Raw genomic sequence first — 20,749 nt, forward strand, 5'->3', positions numbered from 1 at the left:
TACCATTTGTAACAGCATGGATAGAACTCGAGAGCATTATGCTAAGTGCAAAAAGCCAGTCAGAGAAAGATAAATATCACATGATCTCACTTATTTATGGGATATAATGAACAACATAAACTGATGAACAAAACCAGATCCAGAGACAGAGAAGCATTGATCAGACCATCAAACCTCAAAGGGAAGGTAGGGGAGGGTGGGGGTATAGGGGATAGATCAACCAAAGGACTTGTATGCATGCATATAAGTCTAACCAATGGACACAAACAACAGGGGGGGGGGTGACGACTTGAGTTGAGGGGTTGGGGGTGGGAGTACTGGGTGGATAAGTACACATATGTAATACCTTAATCAATAAAGACATTTTAAACATTTATATACAGTAAAGGCCTTTTTAAAAAATAAATCTTTATTGTTGGAAGTATTGCATATGTCCCTTTTTTCCCTCATTGCACACTCCCGCACCCCCAAGTCTTCACCACCCTATTGTCTGTGTCTATGGGTTATGCATAGATGCGTATGAGTTCATTCGTTGATCTCTTCCCCCACTTTCCGCGCCACCCCCATTCACTCTCCCCTGCCTTCCCTCTGAGGCTTGACAATCCAACTGCAGTCAGTCATGTATACATCCAGATAGTCTCCTAAGGCTAGCTGCTAGCTCAGGGTAGGCAAGTGATATGAACAATCCAAGCACAGGGAGAGGGGAGAGGGTCCACAATCCAGCTCTTGGGTCCACTGGCAGTTGCATCTTCCTGACGAACTCCTCCAACAGACCCGGTCACCAGTGTTTATAGAACGCCCAGGGCATTACAATAAAATCCACAATTGAAAACCAGTGAACTTCATTCCTCAGAAATTACCTGAATAAATATATTTGACAGATGCAAATTTTGTATGGAAAATACTCTAAAACTATGGGGAAAGAAGTAAAGTTTAACTATATACTAAGAAAATTGTGCATTTCACCTGGATATCAGAATCAATGAGGAGAACCTCTCATTCAATTATTATGATGTACAAAGGATCTCAGGATACTCTGCCAATTCAATTAAAGACAAATCGAAGGATGTAAAGTTCATATGTGAGGAACAGAGAGGAATGAAACCTATGAGACAAAAAAAGAATGTGACCAAGGAAACAGTATTCACTGGTCTACCTGTTTGGTTTTGTTGGTTTTACCAATCGTACTCCAAAAGCGATTGCAGAGATATTCACATTAGATTGTTCTGCTGTAGAGCCTCCATAGGGCACTCTTAATGTCCCTGTTCCTCAGACTGTAAATGAAAGGGTTCAGCATGGGGGTAACTACACTGTACATCACTGAGGCCACCACGTCCTTCCTGGGGGAAGGCAACAGTGCTGAACCAAAGTAATCTCCAATAGCTGTTCCATAAAATAAGCAAACAATTAACAGGTGAGAACCACAGGTGGAGAAGGCTTTATACTTCCCACCTATCGATGGAACCCTCAGAATGGAGGAAACTATTTTATAGTAAGAGCAAAAGATCCCTGTGAGTGGAACACCAGCAAAGATGGCGCCCAGAAAATACATGACTATGTCATTGGTCATAGTGCCAGAGCAGGCAAGATGAAGGAGTTGAGAAGGATCACAGAAGAAATTAGAAATGTTTACATCCTTGAAGCAGGTAAACTGTAATACAATCAAATTGTGCAGCTGGGAGTCCAAAAGGCTGCTGAAAAATGACACCAAAACTAAGAAGCAGCAGAGGCGTAGGTTCATGATGGCTGAGTAGTGCAGAGGGTGACAGATGGCCACAAACCGGTCATAGGCCATCACAGTCAGAAGCATGTCATCCATACATCCAAAAAAGATAAAAAAAGACAGTTGTATCAGGCAGCCCCCATAGGAGATGACTCTGCTGTGAGTCAGGATGCCCACAGCCATCTTTGGAACAGTGGTAGAAATGAAACCGATGTCCGCCAAGGACAGGTTGCAGAGGAAGAAGTACATGGGGGTGTGGAGGTGGGAGTCAGAGCTGACAGTCAGGATGATGAGCATGTTCCCCCACACGGCAACCAGGTACATGGACAGGAAGAGCCCCAAGAGCAGAGGCTGCAGTTCCAGGTCATCTGAGAGACCCAGGAGGAAGAATTCTGAGACATGTGTTAGATTCTTTAGTTCCATGGGGCTGAGACACCTCCTGAAAAAGAAAAGATGCTCAGAGTAATGAAACAACTACACAGGCAACCAGTGCTGAGTCTATATTTTGGATTCAGTCAAATCAAAGTGAACCATTTATACTTAAGGAGAGGTGGCAAACTCAGTACCTCAGAGGAATTTTTCCTCATTGATTTCTTGGGTATTTACCTGTTTCTATACATACCTACTTTAGAGACACTAAAGTCAACAGAGTTAATAAAGTCATGAACACAGAAAATATTAGATTCCTCCTGAAGGAAATATATGGACTAAGAAATATCTTTCTCCCTTAAAAGAAATCACTCCAGCCCTGGGCGGTAGTTCAGTTATGATACACCATGGTTGTAGGTTCAATCCCTAGTCAGGACATATACAAGAGTCAACCAATGAATGCATAAATAACTAGAACAACAAATTGATGTTTTGCTCTCTCCCTTCTTCTCTCTCTAAAATCAATCAATAACATTTTATTTAAATCACTCTAGTTCAAAGACACTGGGAAGCAAATATACTTTAATTTACCCAAATACTATGCCAAAAAAGTCTTTAATTTGGAATATTTATACATGTTTATATCATTACTGGTATTCTAAATTAAAGTCAAATGTAATTAATCAGTTAGAATTTTTATATGACAGTTATCATCCTGGATTTTGATTATCATTTGGTTTTCCCCAATATCCATCCTCAATGGAAATAAGTGCTGTCTCAAATATGTGTTTTCTTTTCAATATATTTTTTATTGACTGCAAGAGAGGAAGGGAGAGAGAGAGAGATAGAAACATCAATGATGACAGAGAATCATTGATTGACTGCCTCTTGCACACCCCATAGTGGGGATGGAGGTGGATTGAGCGCACAACCCAGGCATGTGCCCTTGGTCAGAATCAAACCTGGGACCCTTTAGTCCGCAGGCTGATGCTCTATCCCCTGAGCCAAACCGGCTAGGGCTGTGTTTTCTTTTAAAAGTCTTTTCATAGTTATTATACCAGTCTACATTCCCACCAGCAGTGCATGAGGGTTTCCTTTTTTCCACAACCTCTCTAACACTTGTTATTACTTGTCCTGCTGATAATGGGCACTCTAACAGGTGTAAGGTGGTATCTCATTGTACAGTGGGGCCTTGACTTATGAGTTTAATTTGATCCGAGACCGAGCTCGTAAAGGAGCTCGTTAACTCAAATTACTCTGTCAACTCAATGCAAAAAATCAGCCGAGAGACAGCTGGTATCTCAAAAAACTCGTTAGTCAGGACACTCGTAAGTCAAGGCCCCACTGTAGTTTGAATTTGTATTTCCCTAACTGCTAGTGGGGTTGAACATCTTTTCATGTATCTATTGGCTATTTGTATGCCTTCTTGGGAGAGGTGAATTTTCAGGCCCTCTGCCCACTTTTCGTTTGGGTTGTTTGTTTGGTGTTGAGCTTTATGAATTTTTTAGACATTTTGGAAATTAAACCTTTGTTGGAGCTACTTTTTGCAAATATCATCTCCCATCTGGCTGGCTATTTGTTTTGTTGTCAGTTTCTTTTGCTGTGCAGAAGCTTTTTAGTTTGATATAGTCCCATTCATTTATTTTTGCCTTTACTTCCCTGCCTTTGGGGTCAAGTTTATAAAATGTCCTCTATGGCCAACGCCCATAGGTTTGGTACCTATATTTTCTTCTATGTAATTATTGTTTGGGGTCTTATATTTAGGTCTTTGATCCATTTTAAATTCCTTTATGTACATGGGGACAAACTGTAATCCAGTTTCATTCATTTTCATGTGGCTTTTCAGTTTTCCCAGCAATATTTATTGAAGAAACGATCTTTATTGCATCATGTGTTTCTAGCTCCTTTGTCAAAAATTATCTGTCCAGCCCTGGCCGGTTTGGCTCACTGGATAGAGCGTCAGCCTGGGGACTGAAGAGTCCCAGGTTCGATTCCGGTCAAGGGCATGCACGTTGGTTGCAGGCACATTCCCAGTAGGGGGTGTGCAGGAGGCAGCTGATTGATGCTTCTCTCTCATCGATGTTTCTAACTCTCTATCCCTCTCCCCTCCTCTCTGTAAAAAATCAATAAAATTTATATATATTTTAAATTATCTGTCCATATATATACTGATACATCCACTATGGAATCCAGTTTCGCCAGTCCTCAAAAAATTAAGAATAGAGCTACCATACGACCAGCAATCCCTCTCCTGAGTTTATAACTAAAAACTCAAAATCATGTATTCGCAAAGATATATGCACCCCTATGTTCCTTGCAGCATTATTCACCATGGCCAAAACATGGAAACAACCAGTGTCCATGATAGAGGACTGGATAAAGAAGATGTGGTACATATACACAATACAACACTACTCAGCCATAAGAAAGAATGAAAGAATGCCATTTGCAACAACACGGAAGGACCTTGAGAACATCATGCTATATAAAATAAGTAAGAAAAGCTAAGAGCTATAATATTTCACTCATATGTAAGATATAGAAATGAAACTTGTGAACACAAACAGCAGTATGGTGATTGCCAGAGAGAAGGGGATAGGGGAAGAAGGGAGTTCTAATATGTGGTGACAGGAGAAGGTTTTACTTTGGGTGGTGGGCACACAATGCAATATACAGATCTTATAATATAGAAACCCACACCTGAAACCTATATGTTTATGTTGACCAATGTCACCCAAACGATTTTAATAAATAAATATTTTTTAAAAGATGCAAAAAAGTATTTTCAAATATTAATTCTACCCCTAGGCTTTTCAGGCAGGTTATTTATATCACATTATATAATCTCAGGGAAACTTTGTGTTTGAAACTGCTCTTTGCTTTGCTTATCTTCATAATGTAGTGGCTAGGTTAAAGTGTTTAAACATGCTTCTAATTTTAAAATTTTTGAAGCATTCTTTTCTCATCAAATCAACCATCTTATTTAGAGTTGGGATTTCACACCCAAGGGGAGTCCCAAAGCTATGTCTAAAACTCAGTCTTTTTAAGTCTAGTTGAGAATTGTTTATGTCAATCCTTCCTACTAACAGGAATTACAGTTCTCTTTAAACCAGCTCCCTGAAGACAACTTGTAACTCCCTTTCTCTTGGCAGGTAGCAATATGATTCGAATGTATAGCCAAAATTGAGAATCATTGCGATAGAATATTACCAGGCACTTAACAAATGTTTCATTCATGTTATCTATTTTTATCATTGTACCCACTCACCATATTTAAAAAGTGACCATTGAGTAATATTTGCTTCAGAGCTTATATTTTATAGAGATTTGAAATATTACCAATAACATTTCAGTTTTGTTTCTATCCCATTCCCCTGCATACCTGTCCCACTAGTCAACCATTGTCAGTGAATTTGGTGGGTATATTTTCTTGCCAATGCTTCCATGGCATTAGGATTGATTTTGTACTCATAAACAGTCTTCCTGAAAATTTAGTTGTAAAGTATCATACTACACATGTTATCCCTGAAATGTTCTCATTAAAACTTCATGTTTTTTTTTTTAAAAAAAAACAACACTTCATATTTTAAATCTTTCTGTGAAGTACATGCATCTAGTTTAAACCTGTAAGCTAATGAATATTATTGCCAGAGGAATAGACTCCATTTTATTTTTAATTCATTATAATGACAATCCTATGCAAATTGTTTTACCTGTCCAAATCACACAAGTGAGAATGTCTATAAGATAGATATGTGTGAAGTATAATTGTCTGCTTTGTAAAAATCAGTGCACATTGAATTTTACTATTAGTTGCCTAAATTTTTCTCCAATAAAAAAAATCAAATACAATCAATTACCTGCTCTTATTGTCGAGATATAGATCCAGGATGTCCCCAAAGTCTGTCTAGTAATAGTCATCTCATGATAGATCCCATGAAATTCTCAACTTGTAGAGGAAATAATGCTTGCATATCTTAGACTTCCTAAGTGAGATGGAAAAAACATTACTATTAATAAAATATCCTATAGGCCACAATATATATTCCAGAAGGACCCCTATGAATCACTTTGTCCATCCCCTGATTCGTAGATGACCTCACTGAGTCCCAATAGGAGAAATCAATTATTTTGCCTCGGTTTCCTCATCTTAGACCAGCGGTTCTCAACCGGTGGGTCGATACCCCTTGGGGGGTCGAACGACCCTTTCACAGGGGTCGCCTAAGACCATCAGAAAACATATATGTAATTACATATTGTTTTTGTGATTAATCACTATGCTTTAATTATGTTCAATTTGTAACAATGAAAATACATCCTGCATATCAGATATTTACATTATGATTCATAACAGTAGCAAAATTACAGTTATGAAGTAGCAACGAAAATAATTTTATGGTTGGGGGTCACCACAATATGAGGAACTGTATTAAAGGGTCGTGGCATTAGGAAGGTTGAGAACCACTGTCTTAGACAAAACAAACATGAGAAAAAATATATTTGTTCAGGTCTAGTGGATGGGAGAGTCCTGGGACAAGAGTCAGGAGATGAAAGTTTGAGTCCCACATCTCTCACACAGTAAAGTTAGAGTGTGTGCAGATATCTCAACCTCTCTCTGATGGCATTTTTTACCTACAAATGGGGAGACTAATACCCCCAGAAGTTTGGCAATTAATATATTCAGCTATTGCATTTTAATCAGAATTCAATTATTCTTGCAGTAGCAGGTTATTGTTAAATTTAATCTCAAGAAATATTTAATGACATTTATTTAATTACATGGCAGAGAGGCCAAAGCCTTTTTTATCCCAAGGAACCTGAACACGGTATCCTAAATGTGAAATCCTAAAAGTGTCTCAGTCCACGAGTAAGATTGATCCTCCCCTTTCCCATCCTTTAAAATCATTCAGTATTTAAAATCGCCAGAAATTTTTGGCAGTTGAACGATGTATGTCTTATAAAAGGAAAATATTAGGTTCATAGGAAGTTCATGTCATAGATGTACATAATCCCTATTGCATCGTGTCTCTAGTCCTATGGAATATTGCTAAACGGAATGAAAGGACAGGCAGAACAGCACCCAGTGGGTGGAAGCCTTTTAGCCTACTCTGTGCTGGTGTAAACTAAGGATCTAGTTAATGTTTAACAGGGATCTTTTTTGTTTTTTTTGGTTACTCTGTGCCAAAGACAGGATAGGCTCTGAGGAATCACAAATTAATGAGATTCAGTCACTTCCCTTCATTCACTCAGTATCTACTTGTACAAGGATTAAATAAAATATCCTGTCAGAGCTCTAGCTGGTTTGGCTCAGTAGATAGATTGTCAGCCTGTGGACTGAAGGATCCCGGGTTTGATTCCAGTCAAGGGCACATGCCAGGGTTGTGGGCTCGATCCCCAGTAGGGAATGTACAGGAGGCAGCCAAATGAATCTCTCTCATCATTGATGTTTCTAAGGCTCTCTCCCTCTTCTTTCTTCTCTGGAATCAGTAAAAATATTTTTTTTAATGTCCTGTCAGAGATCCAGGTAAGCTCATACCTTCAAATCACAGGATATTTTAATCAAAGTGCATCAAGCTAGCCTGTTGTTATTAATAATGATATTTTAAATGTATTTTTCCTTTCTCTATACATTCATCACGTACATAATCGCATATGTACTTTCACTATATTGTTTCATCCTGCAGCAGTGCAGTTGTGACAACTAGGGATCAACTCAGATGACAATGTTGAGGTTCAGAGATACCCAGAACTTGCCCCATAGTGCACAAGATAATAAACAGAGCAGACAAAATTAAACTAAATTGCCAGTCTCCAATTGCCAATGTGATAAATTTCTTCACTCTGTTTCCTGACACTTCAGAAAGATGAACACAGAAGTTCAGGGGTCTTTACCAAAAGTACAGCTAAGATACATCTTTTAACTGGTTTAAGTTTCCTAATAATAGAACTCAAGACCCTCAATTTATGTCTCTTCTGGAGATTGAGAGGGCTAAGGTACAGAAATGAAGGAGGAAGAAGACAGTTTAAGGAGTGGGGGCAGGAGCAAGATCTGCCCTAAATTATAATCTGCTAATTTTTCTATGATCCCCACTTTGAGCTCAGCTATCCTCCTTTTCATCAGTGCAGCAAGGGCATCCATTACTCTCTGCTGGGGTCCACTAGGAACCCCCAAAGGAAAGAGAACAGTGAACGGGCGGGGGGGGGGCGGGCCTCTGCCTGGAGTGACCTGACAAGTTAAATGAATGGCTGGGTTGGAAGGAGAGAATAATGGTTATGTGTGCTGTGTCTACAGTCTGGATGCCTGGATCCAAACCTAAATTCACTCCTATTTTACCACATAACCTCGTACAAGTTATATTTAAAAGCTGTGCTCCTTTGTTCATTTGTAAAATGATGATAATGTGCATTCCTCTTTGTTGGGAAGTGATTATGCAGAGGAAATGAAACAAGCTGTACAACACTCAGCTCAGAGCCTGGCTCTTAGGAAGTCCTCAGTGACCATCCATGATATCTGGCTTACTGTCTTCATCCTCCTCCTCCTCATCATCATCATCAATGCCTCATGATTTTGGAATACTTAGGGGACAGTTGTTGTTATTTATTTATTTGTTTATTTATTTGTTTTTGGTTAATGCTAACTCAAGGATATTTTTCCATTGATTTTTAGAGAGATGAAAGGGAAGGAGGAGACAGAGAGACACATTGATTGGTTGCCTACTGCACACACCCCAATCAGGGCCAAGGAACCTGCAACCAAGGTACATGCCCTTGAGCGGAATTGAACCCAGAACCCTTCAGTCTGCAGGCCAACGCTCTAGCCACTGAGCCATACCGGCTAGGGCTTAGGGAACAGTTTAGAGAGGCCTGTTTCCTGCCATCACGGGGGTAATTTCTATGGGAATTAAAACTATTGTAAGAGGAAAGCAGAATTCTGAATGAAAGTTCTTGGACTCCCACCAGAACCAAGCACATAAACTTCATAGTGCTTGGAATAGAAACTGCATGGTGGTGCCCTACCACCTGCCTACCCCAAATGTCCTGCTTGTCCTGACCATAAGCAAACAGTGCTCCCCAGGCCCTCCTCCCTCCACTGACTCCCATGGCACTCACTGGGCTGGGCTGCCATTCTGCTGGTGCATGACCAAGGAGGGCCAGTCCTCTTCTGCCTGGTGAGCAATGATGGCTGAGGCTCTGTCCCCAGGACTGGCAGAAAGACAGACTCGGGCCAGACCTCCTCATGGAGATTACTGTTCTGAAAGGAAGAGGAACAGGTGTGAAGCCAGAGGGATAGGGACTGGAATCCTGAAAGGCTGGAGACACAGACTAATTATTTATGGTAGTATGACCTTGAGCACTCAATGCACAGTCTTCTTAATTAACCAAATTGGTCCATGAACTCTATTCCCTGCAGACTTCACAATCTTAGAGAACCACGGGAGGAAAAAGTCAGTGTCCTTGGTCCAGCTCAATTACTTCTGAGCCCTATCCCATCCCAGGGGAAGTTCACTTGCCTGCCTCTAGTCACCTATCCAAAAGGAAGACTCTCCTTAGAATTATTATTTCCACTTTAAAAGTCACTTTCTGCCCTGGCTGTTGTAGCTCAGTTGTTTTCATGTCTTCCCATTCACTGAAAGGTTGCTGGTTTGATCCCTGGTCAAGGGCACATACCTGCATTGTGGGCTCAGTTCCCAGTAGGGGGCGTGCAAGAGGCAGTTTACATATTGATGTTTGGCTCTCACATCAATGTTTTTTGTTGTTGTTGTTGTTTTTTTAATATATATATTATTGATTTTTTACAGAGAGGAAAGGAGAGAGATAGAGAGTCAGAAACATTGATGAGAGAGAAACATCGATCAGCTGCCTCCTGCACATCTCCTACTGGGGATGTGCCCCCAACCAAGGTACATGCCCTTAACCGGAATTGAACCCTGGACCTTTCAGTCCGCAGGCCAACACTCTATTCACTGAGCCAAACCGGTTTCGGCTCACATCAATGTTTTTCTTGCCCCCTCTCTCTTCCTTCCTCTTTAAAAATCAATTAAAAATTTTTTTAATCTCACTTGCAATTTTGATGTTCTGAAATGCATTTTCTATGCTAGAATATGAAAATATTTCCATATTTGAACATGTTTATGTCTGCAAGAAAGCTTCATGCTTTTCTTAATATGAATTCTTATTTCTTATGGAGTTCATTACTTGGTAATTTTTTTATTGCTAATTTAAGTAACATCATTGGTTTCATTTATTGTTAATTGATTTATATTGGCATATTAGAGCCCAATTAAATTGTATATTCCCATTATCTAGCATTCTTCTTTTTGTTTTATTGTTGACAGTATCAAAGATGTCCCCCATTTTCCACCACTTTGCCTTCCTCCAACCCGCCCCATCCTACCCCAGGCCTTCACCACATTTTTGTCTGTGTTCACAGGCTATGCTTATACACATATATGTTCTTTGGTTAATCTAGTCCAGTTCCCCAGCCTCCCCTCTGAGATCTGTCATTCTATTCCATGTATCCATGCCTCTAGTCCTATTTTGTTCATCAGTTTATTTGGTTAATTAGATTATATATATAAGTGAGATCATGTGATATTTGTCTCTCTCTTTTTTTTTTGGACAGGCTTATTTCACTTAGCATAATAATCTCCAGGCGGATCCATGCTCTTGCAAGAGAGCTCCTTCTTTTATACAGCCACATATTATTCCTCTGTGTAAATGTACCACAGGTTTTTTATCCACTCATCTAGTGATGGGCATTTGGGCTGTTTCAAGATCTTAGCTATCTATATATATAAAAGGCTAAGCGATTGCCTGACCAGCCGGTAGCTATGATGCGCACTGACCACCAGGCGGCAGATGCTCCACGTAGAAACTTCTGAGCAACAGCAATTTTGCAGAGTGCCTTCTTGCACTCCGGGACCCTTTGGTGAATGTCAGACTTCTGATTTCAGCCTGATCCCTGCAAGCCAGGCCAAGGGACCAACCTGCTGGAGGGACCTCACTCACTCCACAGACCCACTTTGAGCCCTGGCACTACCCCTGGTGCAGCCGGCCGGGGAGGAACCACAGGAGGTTGGCTCCAGGGTGTGTCCAGCCTGTCTTGCCCAGTCCTGCCTCACCAGCCACCTTCTAATTAATTTCCTTTCGATGTGCACGAATCCATGCACCAGGCCTCTAGTTGTAAATAATGCTACTATGGACATGAGGGTGCATATATTCTTCCTGATTGTTGTTCCAGAATCCTTAGGATATATTCCCAGCAGTGTGATTGCTGGATCAAACAGCAGTTTCATTTTTAATTTTTTGAAGAAACTCCATACTGTTTTCCACAGTGGCTGTACCAGTCTGCAGTCCCACCAGGAGTGTACTAGGGTTCCCTTTCCTCCACATCTTCATCAGCACTTCTGTTTATTGATTTATTGATGGTAGCCATTCTGAAAGGTGTGAGGTGATACTTCATTGCAGTTTTAATTTTCATCAATCTGAGGATTAGTGACATTGAGCATCTTTTCATTGGCCTATTGGCCATCTGTATGTCCTCTTTGGAGAAGTGTCTCTTCAGGTCTCTATCTATTTTTTTAATTTATCTTTATTGTTAAAAGTATTACAGATGTCCTCTTACCCCCATTTGACCCCCTACACCCTGCTCCAGCTCCCATTTGTATTCCTGGTGTTGAGTTGTATAGATTCTTTCTATATTTTGGAAATGAATCCCTTATTAGATGTATCATTGGTGAATATGTTCTCCCATACAGTGGGTTCCCTTTTAATTTGCTGATGTTTTCTTTCTGCTGTGCGGAAGCTTTTTAGTTTGATGTAATACCATTGATTTATTTTTTTCCTTTGCTTCTCTCGGCCTAGGAGATCTATAAAAGAAAATATGACTCTATGAGATGCCTGAGATTTTACTGCCTGTTTTCATCTGGGATTTTTATGGGTTTATGACTTACATTTAAATCTTTTATTCGGGTTTAATCTTGTGTATGGTATAAACTGGTGGTCTGGTTTCTCCCTTTTTTTTTTTTTTTTTTTTGCATGTACCAGTCCAATTTCCCAATACCTTTCATTGAAGAGACAAGTCTTTACTCTGTGGTACGCTCTTGCCTCCCTTGTCAAATATAAATTAACCATAGAGATGTGGGTTGATTTCTGGGCTCTCTGTTCTGTTCCATTAATCTACATGTTTGTTCTTGTACCAGTACAAAGCTATTTTGATTATAATGGCTTTGTAATATAGTTTGATAGCTGGTATTGTGATCATCTCAACTTTGTTCTTCTTTCTCAAGATTCCTGCAGCTATTTGGGGTATTGTGGTTCCATATACATTTTTTGGAATATTTGTTCTATATCCATGAAATATACCATCGGTATTTTACTAGGTATTGAATCTATCGATTGCTTTGGGTAGTATGGACATTTTAATAATGTTAATTCTTCCAATCCATGAATACAGTATATGCTTCCACTTGTTTGTATCTTCCCCTATTTCTTTTTTCAACATCATATAGTTTTCTGAGTACAGGACTTTTACCACCTTGGTTAAGTTTATTCCTTGGTACTTTATTTTTTTATTGTTGCATTGAAAAATGGGATTTTTCTTTTTAGTTTCTGACAGTTCATTATTGTGTATAAAAATGCCATTGATTTCTACATATTAGTATTGTATCCTGCTACTTTGCCAAATTCATTTCTTAAATCTAATACAGTAGTTCTTGGTGGAGTCCTTAGTGTTTTCTATGTACAGTATCATGTCACCTACGAATAATGACAATTTTACTTCTTCCTTTTATTTTTTCTTCTTGTGTGATTGCTGTGGCTAGTACTACCAGTACTATGTTAAATAAGAGTGGTGAGAGCACACAGCCCTGTCTTGCTCGTGATCTTAAGTGAAGCACTGTTCGTTTTTGCCCATTGAGTATGATGTTGGCTCTAGGTTTTTCTTATGTGGTCTTTATTATTTTGAGGTATGGTCCCTGTATTCCCACTTTGCTGAGAGTTTTTATCATAAATGGGTTTTGGATTTTGTCAAATGCTTTTTCTGCATCTATTGATAAGATCTTTTTTTCCTTCATTTTATTTAAATGATGTATCACATTTATTTATTTGCAAATATTTTACCAACCTTGCATCCATGTAATAAATTCCACTTGATCATGGTGTATGATCTTTTTAATGTATTGCTGGATCCTAGTTCCTAATATTTTGCTGAGGACTAACATCTATGTTCACCAGGGATATTGACCTATAGTTTTCTTTCTGTGTAGTGGCTTTGTCTGGATTTGCAATTAGGATAATGCTGGCCTTGTAGAAACAGCGTGGAAGTCTTCCTTCCTATTGAATTTTTTGCAATAGGTTCAAAAGAATAGGTATTAGTTCTCGGAATGTTTATAATTTGCCTGTGAAGTCATCGGGTCTAGGACTTTTGTTTGCTGGTAGTTTTTTTTTTTTAAATAACTGTTTCAATTTCATGAGTTGTTATTGGCCTATTCAGGTTTTCTGATTCTTCCTGGTTGAGTTTTGAAAAATTGTATGTGTCTAGGAATTTGTCGATTTTGCTCTCCGCCCCCTCCACCACCGCCCTTGTGAAAGGCACGAGATGCAGGGTCACAGGCTCACAGCTGGCGAGCACTGCTGCTACCAACCAGGAATGACTGGGCATGAGTCCTTGGAAGGCACAGCGGGGCCTGGATGAGCAGAAACAGCAGGCAAGAGAGGCAGGCAGCGATGGACTACCAGTTTTTTCCTGATCCCCGCAGGCCACCCCAAGGGACCCCACCTGTGCACGAATTCATGCACTGGGCCTCTACTTATTAGTATAATTTGACTTACTGAGGATTTTATAAGCAACTTAGTACCAGGGCCATGTCATCTTCATAGGTATAATGTGAGGACTTCAGAATTTTCCCACATGGGGGAAATCTGAGGTACAGGAAACATTTAAGAGGCTATTAAAATAGTCCTGGGGAGAGATGATGGGGACCTGATTTAAGCCAGTGGCAAGGAGATGGGTACATTTTTTAAGGAGGTGTATTAGTTTCCTCTTGCTGCTATAACAAATTGCCATAAGTCTACTGGCTTAAAGGGACTTACAACCTTAGAGAGCAGAAGTTTGACATGTATCATCAGGGCTGCTTTCCACCTAGGAACTCTGGAGGAGAATCTTACTTTGCCTTTTCCAAATTCTACAAATCTCCTGCATTCATTATCTTGTGATGCCTTCTTCCATCTTTCAACTCAACAGTAGAACATCATCAAATCTCTCTCTAGCCCTCCTGACTTCCTCTAATTAGGATCCTTATAATCACCCATATAATTCAGGGTACCCTCTCCATCTGAAGATCCTTAACTAAATCACATTTTCAAAGTGCCTATTGCCATCCAAGGTAACATACTCACAGGTTCTAGAGCTTAGTACATGAAAATCTTCAGGAGGTTATCCGGCCTATGACAGGATATTGTGTGATTTACAATTTGCCAATAATTGACCCATCAGTCTTGAGCTGAGAAGGTGGAAAACTTCTCTTGCTGATTCTTTGAGCATGACCATCTCCTGATCCTGGCTCACATAGCGATGAAGCCGCACTGGACAGGTGAGCTTTGGTGGCAAGTGACAGGTAGAGAATCTCCTGATTCATCTGAAATTAGCAGAGCAGAGGCTTGGCTGTGCACTGGCACAACTGCACGTAGGGGCTCAACCATCGTGAGGGTTTCCTTTCAGATTATCAGCTTTATTTTCTCAGACTGGTTACCGCTACATAAAAAGAGACATGAGAAACAGGTGCTCTCACTACTCACCTCTGGTAACTTCACTACTTAATAGAAACTAGATGTATTTAAGCTCCTTTGTGTTAAAAAAAATACTTAGAAAAAGATTCTATTTGGCACAGGCATTTCTTCTTTCCACGTTGGCCAATCTACTGCAGTCAGGAGACAATGTTACTGGCAGACCCTTCAGAACTACATTTGTTTATTCAACTTATCAAACCTATTTTTACTGACTATTTACTATGTGTCAGTCATTATTTTAGGCTCAACTGCCACAGGATTAAGAGAATCAGGGGTATGGGAAGGAGCAGGCTGTCATATTCAAACCAGTGGTCTTCATAAACCTCACTGAGAAAGTTACATTTGTGAAGATGGTGAGTGACTTAGGTGAGTGCACATCTGGGGAAACAGTGCCCCAGGCAGAGGGTGAGGTTAATACCAAGACCCTGAGGTGGGAGGTTGCCTGGAGGCAATGTGGCTGCAGCAGAGCCAGTGAGGGGAGCAGAGCAGCTCACAGGAAGATAGGCATCAGGGGTCATCCTGTGAGGCTTTCCCTGCCACTGAAGGGCTTTGCCTTCATTACTCTGAGTGACTGGGGAGTCACTGCAGGGGTTTGAGCAGACACATAACATGGTCTGACTTAGGATTTTAAAAAATCATTATGGCTGAGGGTTGAGCATGGATGGTAGGGTGAGGCAGACTGCTTGGGCCAGCTTATGCTATGCAGGTGTGATATTGGTTGTTAGGACCAGGGTAGGGATAGTAGTGTAAGGGTTGGAAGTGATCACTTGTGCTACATTTTGAAGGAGGAGCCACCAGAATTTGTTGTCAGTCAGGGTGTGAGAGAGGGGAAAAGCAGAGAATGTCTCCAGGGAGTGGGGTTTGATCAACTGGAAGAATGGAATTGCACCCACTGAGACAGGGAGGTCTGTGAGTGGAGCAAATTGGGAAGGAAAGAGAACATTAGAAGTTGACATTTTGAAATGTCCAAATGGAGACATTCTGAATGGATAAATACAATATTATTTTACTTACATACTTTACCAGGAGTAGTAAAATTCATACACAGAAAGAAGACTGGAGTGTGCCAGGGTTCTGAAAGAGTGGAGGAATGGGAACTTAGTGTTCATTGAATCATCTATCTTATATAAAAACTGCTGTTTGAAACTTTAACCCTGCTACTTTGGCTTCTGTAAACGCTTGCCTGCTTAAATAATAAGGAAAGTAAGACTACTCCCATACCAGAGAGGCCATAAACTATGCCCCAGACAGAGTTGTCAGTGCTGGCGCCAGGCCAGGCCTTGAGATATGGTCTCATGGCCCCTACCCAGCATGCAGGCCTTCTTTCTCAGAAGGCCCGGAAGTCTCATTCCAAATTTGGGAGACAAAGAACTGGAAAATGTATAAATAGAGAGAGTTTCCTCCATGTTGGGGGGGGGGGGCCCCCGAATTTTTAAGGCACAATTTTTCCCTCAGCCTGCGCAGAATTTAATAATAAAATGTAACTCCCTTTCTCTAAGCGAGGCTTGGTTTTTCATCCCATCTTCTGTAACACAATGTATTTGAAGTTTCCATTTGAGAAGATGGAAAAGTTCTTGACACACATGGTGGTCATGGTTACATAACACTGCCAATGTACTTAATGCCAAGGGTATAAACTGTACACTTAAAAATTGTTAAAATGCTACTGTAAGAGCCGAAACCGTTTTGGCTCAGTGGATGGAGCGTCAGCCTGCAGACTGAAGGGTCCCAGGTTTGATTCTGGTCAAGGGCATGTACCTGGGTTGCGGGCACATCCCCAGTGGGAGATGTGCAGGAGGCAGCTGATCGATGTTTCTCTCTCATCGATGTTTCTAACAATCTATCTCTCTCCCTTCCTCTCTGTAAAAAATCAATAAAATATATTTTTTAAAAAAATGCTACTGTAAGAAAGTAAAATACTTGGTTTCTGAGACTGTCTTCCTTTCAGCCTGCATTACCTCCATGGTCTTCAAGCTCCTGATGTTGATATGCTAACTCATTAAAGGAATTCCCTTTGAGACTTGAGTTTTTGGAAGAATAGCCCCTTGCCAGAAGGTGCCTCTCCCAAAAGATGGGGAAGTTGGTGCAAAATAGTGAGTTTTTATCAAACATCAGCAGGACTCAACAGAGAGATTTAGAGATTTATTGCTCTTCCTCAGATCCCTGGGGGTGCCCGGAGATGTCTGCTGCCATTAATCACCTCTTGTCCCTCCCATTTTCCCTTCCCTGATTTAAAAGAAGCCTTACCTTGGGGCTGGGGGAAGATGGACTTGAGGCACCTCTAAGGCCCCCACCTTCCCAATTAGGCACCATCTTGATCAATAAACCTTTCCTTCCTCCAAACTGACATTTTGAATATTGGCCTTTTGAAATGTTGGGCACATTCACTTTTAAACTGGTAACTGAAAGGGCTAGGGCTAGGCCCTCCATCTTGCCCCAGGGTAAGGGCTAGGCCCTCCATCTTGCCCCATGGTAAGGGCTACGCCCTCCATCTTGCCCCAGGGTAAGTGCTATGCCCTCCATCTTACCTTGGCCATGTGCTTGGCAAGGAGCTTCTTCCCGGAAGTCTAAGCCTCTGCTAGCCACACCCAGGAACAAGACACCGACTTGCGCCTGGCCAATTGGCAAGGCCCACAGCCCTTTCTCCTCCCCTTACTCCAACCCCCTATAAAACCCCTCTCCACACAGAGTTCTCTCTCTCTGCCACTTGCTACTGCGTCAGTAAGGAGGGTAGGGGAGCTCAAGCTAGCTTGAAATAAAGGACTCTTTGCTTTTGCATCGTACTGGCTGGCTCCCTGGTGGGCTCTTGGGAATCTTGAAATCTGGGCATAACAGTAACAGTACATTTTATGATATATAAGTTTAAACACAATAAAAATATCAAATAGAACATAATAATGAAGAAAGATGAAACCCTTTAAATTTCTCTAGTGATAGAATTGATTTGTTATTTGTGGTGGGTCCGATCAACGATACCTGTTAATTTATACTAATGAGATGATTCAAGATGGAGATTGGTCATGCCAAAAAGACTAACCAGGGAAATCAAGAGGTGGGGCTTTAGGCCAAATGATGTCAGCCCAGTGGAGAGGAAAGCTGGAAACTGTGTTCAACCAAATGGGCAATAATTCAATTGATCACATCTAGGTAACAAAGCCTCATTAAACCCTGGATACCGGAGATCAGGTGTGCTACCTGGTTGGCAAGACTCTGAGTATTGTGTCGAACTTCATGAGGAAAGGACAGGAAGCTTTACTTATGGGATACATCAGTATTCCCTGTATCTATCGTATTTACTCTAGTCCCAATTTGTATTCATTTTTGTTTTGTTTTGTTTTATAATTTTTTTTCTTTATTGATTAAGGTATTATATATGTGTCCTTATCCCCCTATTGCCCCCCGCCACTCATGCCCTCACCCCCCTGGTGTCTGTGTCCATTGGTTAGGCTTATATGCATACATACAAGTCCTTTGGTTGATCTCTCCTCCTTACTCGTGCCCTCCCCACCTTCCCTCTGAGGTTTGACATTCTGATCAATGCTTCACTGTCTCTGGATCTGTTTTTGTTCATCAGTTTATGTTGTTCATTATATTCCACAAATGAGGGAACTCATGTGATATTTATCTTTCTCTACTGTAATCAAAGTGTAACCACACATACAACACTGTCCTAAGTTCTGTGACTCATGCTGGTGATTCTTCAACCTGAGGAAATGCTCTCATTCTGAGTCACTTGAGCAAATTATTGAATATGAGGGAGACCCTGAGTTTGTGGTTTACTGGTCTGAAGTGAGGGTGGCCTCGGGGACTTTGGAACTTGTGGCTGGTGTCTTAAGTCAAAACAGTCTTGCAGGGACTGTTCCCTCACACTCTGTGGTTATGCAAACTCTTTGTAACAAGGAAGGGCAGTGGATGAAGTCAAGCCAAGTTGAAGCCCATCGAAGGCCTCCTAAAATCACCAGGAAGGTCTGGGTTGAGGATGATCCTTTAGAGTTGGCTGTTATTGGTGACCAGATGTCAAATGTCATTGCATGTGAGATGCTTCAGAAGGAGGCATGACCTTGGTTACCTTGGCTCTCTGCAGCTGAGGCAGAGCCTTATGGGGGCTGATCTGAGGGCTAAGTGGTACCCCAAACACTTGAAACAACATGTCCTTCATAACTAAAAGGATAACTTTTCTTTTTATTGTGGTAAAATAACATAACATAAATTTACCATCTTAAGCATTTTTGTTGTTGTTAATCCTCACCAGAGGATATTTTTCCATTGATCTTTTAATGGAAGAGAGAGGGAAAGACAGAGAGAAACATCGATGTGAGAGAAACACATCAATTAGTTGTGTTAACGTAAAAAAAACATTGAAACCTGTAAAGAATTTTAGTGAGTTTATTTGAGCCAAACTGTCGACATATGCCGGGAAGCAGAACCTCAGCGAATTGAGATAGTGTTCCGGAGAATGTCAGGGTTACATCCATATTTATACATGAAATTCATTGGTGACAGATTTAAGGAGGTGGGATTAAGCGAATCGGGGAAACCTCTGTGATAGGATAGAAAGTAAAATGATGGACACATACTTAGGTGGGTGCAGGAACAATTAACATGATAAATGAAAGAATCTGCTGCATCTGTCCTGGGCCCAGCACACCTGGCTGTGCCCTAGGGGCTCCAGATACAGGAAATCACGTTACCCAGACATTAGGGTATGTTATCATAGATGCAAAAAGACAGAAAGGCTCAGTTACTGTAAAGGTGGACCTTATCAGTGAAGATATCAGCTTAGGACGTAACTGCCCACCATAACTGCTTTTAGTTAAGGTTTAATTTCAGACCATCCTTTGTGGTTACTTTAGGTCTCCGAGTCTGCAAAACTGCCATGCAGGCCTCTCCTGAGCTTGTCAGGTCAGCATGTGGCCCCTTTCGTCCACAGTTGCCTACTGCATGAGCCCTGACCAGGGCCCCAGGCCAGGGAGGGGCCTGCAACCAAGCTACAATTTGGTGACCAGAATCGAACTAGAACCTTTGGTCTGCAGGCCAATGTTCTATCCACTGAGCCAACCCAGCTACTGCCCATTTTAACCATTTTAAGTGTTGAGTTCAATAGTTAAGTACATTCACAGTGCTGAGAAACCATCATCAACATGCAATTCCAGAACTTTTTTTTTTCACTGTGTAAAATAAAACACTTTTATTTCCCAATTAAACACTAACTCTCTATTCCCTCTTCCCCCAGCCTTTGGCAATCAAAATTCTACTTTATGTGTCTATGAATATGACTACTTTAGGTGCCTCATATAAGTGGAATTATACAGTATTTGTCCTTTCATCTTGGACTATGTAATTGATGGAGGAGATGTTACATAGAATGAAAAAAATTATCTGGATAATTGGGAATCATACATCCAGTTATCCTAAGAGAGTCCCAGTTGGTAACTACTTATTCAAACTCAGTATCAATACCATCCCATTAAAATTTCAAAATACCCTTGCATGCATTCAACATTGAATGGTAACCTATTTTCTCAAAAATATGGCCAAGGTCAGGAATCAGGAAATATATGGATAAATAGAGAAGAATCATGGGGAAAGTACAAAAATAATAAATAACAATAAAGAGAGAGCTATCATTGTTTTTTAAGAATAGAAACAAGACTGCTCATGACCAAGAATCCTGGGTAATGCATAAGAAAAGTAAGAGGGGTAAACTGAAATATGATGTATAATCCTGAAGGGGTTATGACATAATTTGGGAGTCCAAAATAATCTCCCAATTCCATTATAGCTGTTCTAAGAGGGAAAATTGTGTGAGTAGAAAGCAGAAAGCCATATAGATACCTATGAATTGTGTGACTGCAGATGCAGAATATC

The 20,749-nt window shown here is 40.7% G+C and overlaps 1 protein-coding gene across 1 annotated transcript; it reads right to left on the minus strand.

Annotated features, from left to right (window-relative positions):
* Window positions 1-1,216: 1,216 nt before the first annotated feature.
* LOC102418506 (olfactory receptor 7E24-like) lies at window positions 1,217-9,336 on the minus strand. The gene is made up of 3 exons (XM_023743818.1): window positions 9,203-9,336; window positions 5,953-6,078; window positions 1,217-2,162 (listed from the first exon to the last, which is right to left on the minus strand). The coding sequence occupies exon 3, from the start codon at window positions 2,144-2,146 to the stop codon at window positions 1,217-1,219; it is 930 nt and encodes a 309-aa protein (XP_023599586.1). The 5' UTR covers window positions 2,147-2,162; window positions 5,953-6,078; window positions 9,203-9,336.
* Between the last annotated feature and the right edge of the window lie 11,413 nt (window positions 9,337-20,749).

The sequence above is a fragment of the Myotis lucifugus genome, unplaced genomic scaffold (genome assembly GCF_000147115.1).
Source record: "Myotis lucifugus unplaced genomic scaffold, Myoluc2.0 scaffold_414, whole genome shotgun sequence".
NCBI lineage: Eukaryota > Metazoa > Chordata > Mammalia > Chiroptera > Vespertilionidae > Myotis > Myotis lucifugus.

Coding starts and splice junctions, on each gene's coding strand:
- LOC102418506 (XM_023743818.1), bottom strand. CDS start 2,146: ATGGAACTAAAGAATCTAACACATGTCTCAGAATTCTTCCTCCTGGGT.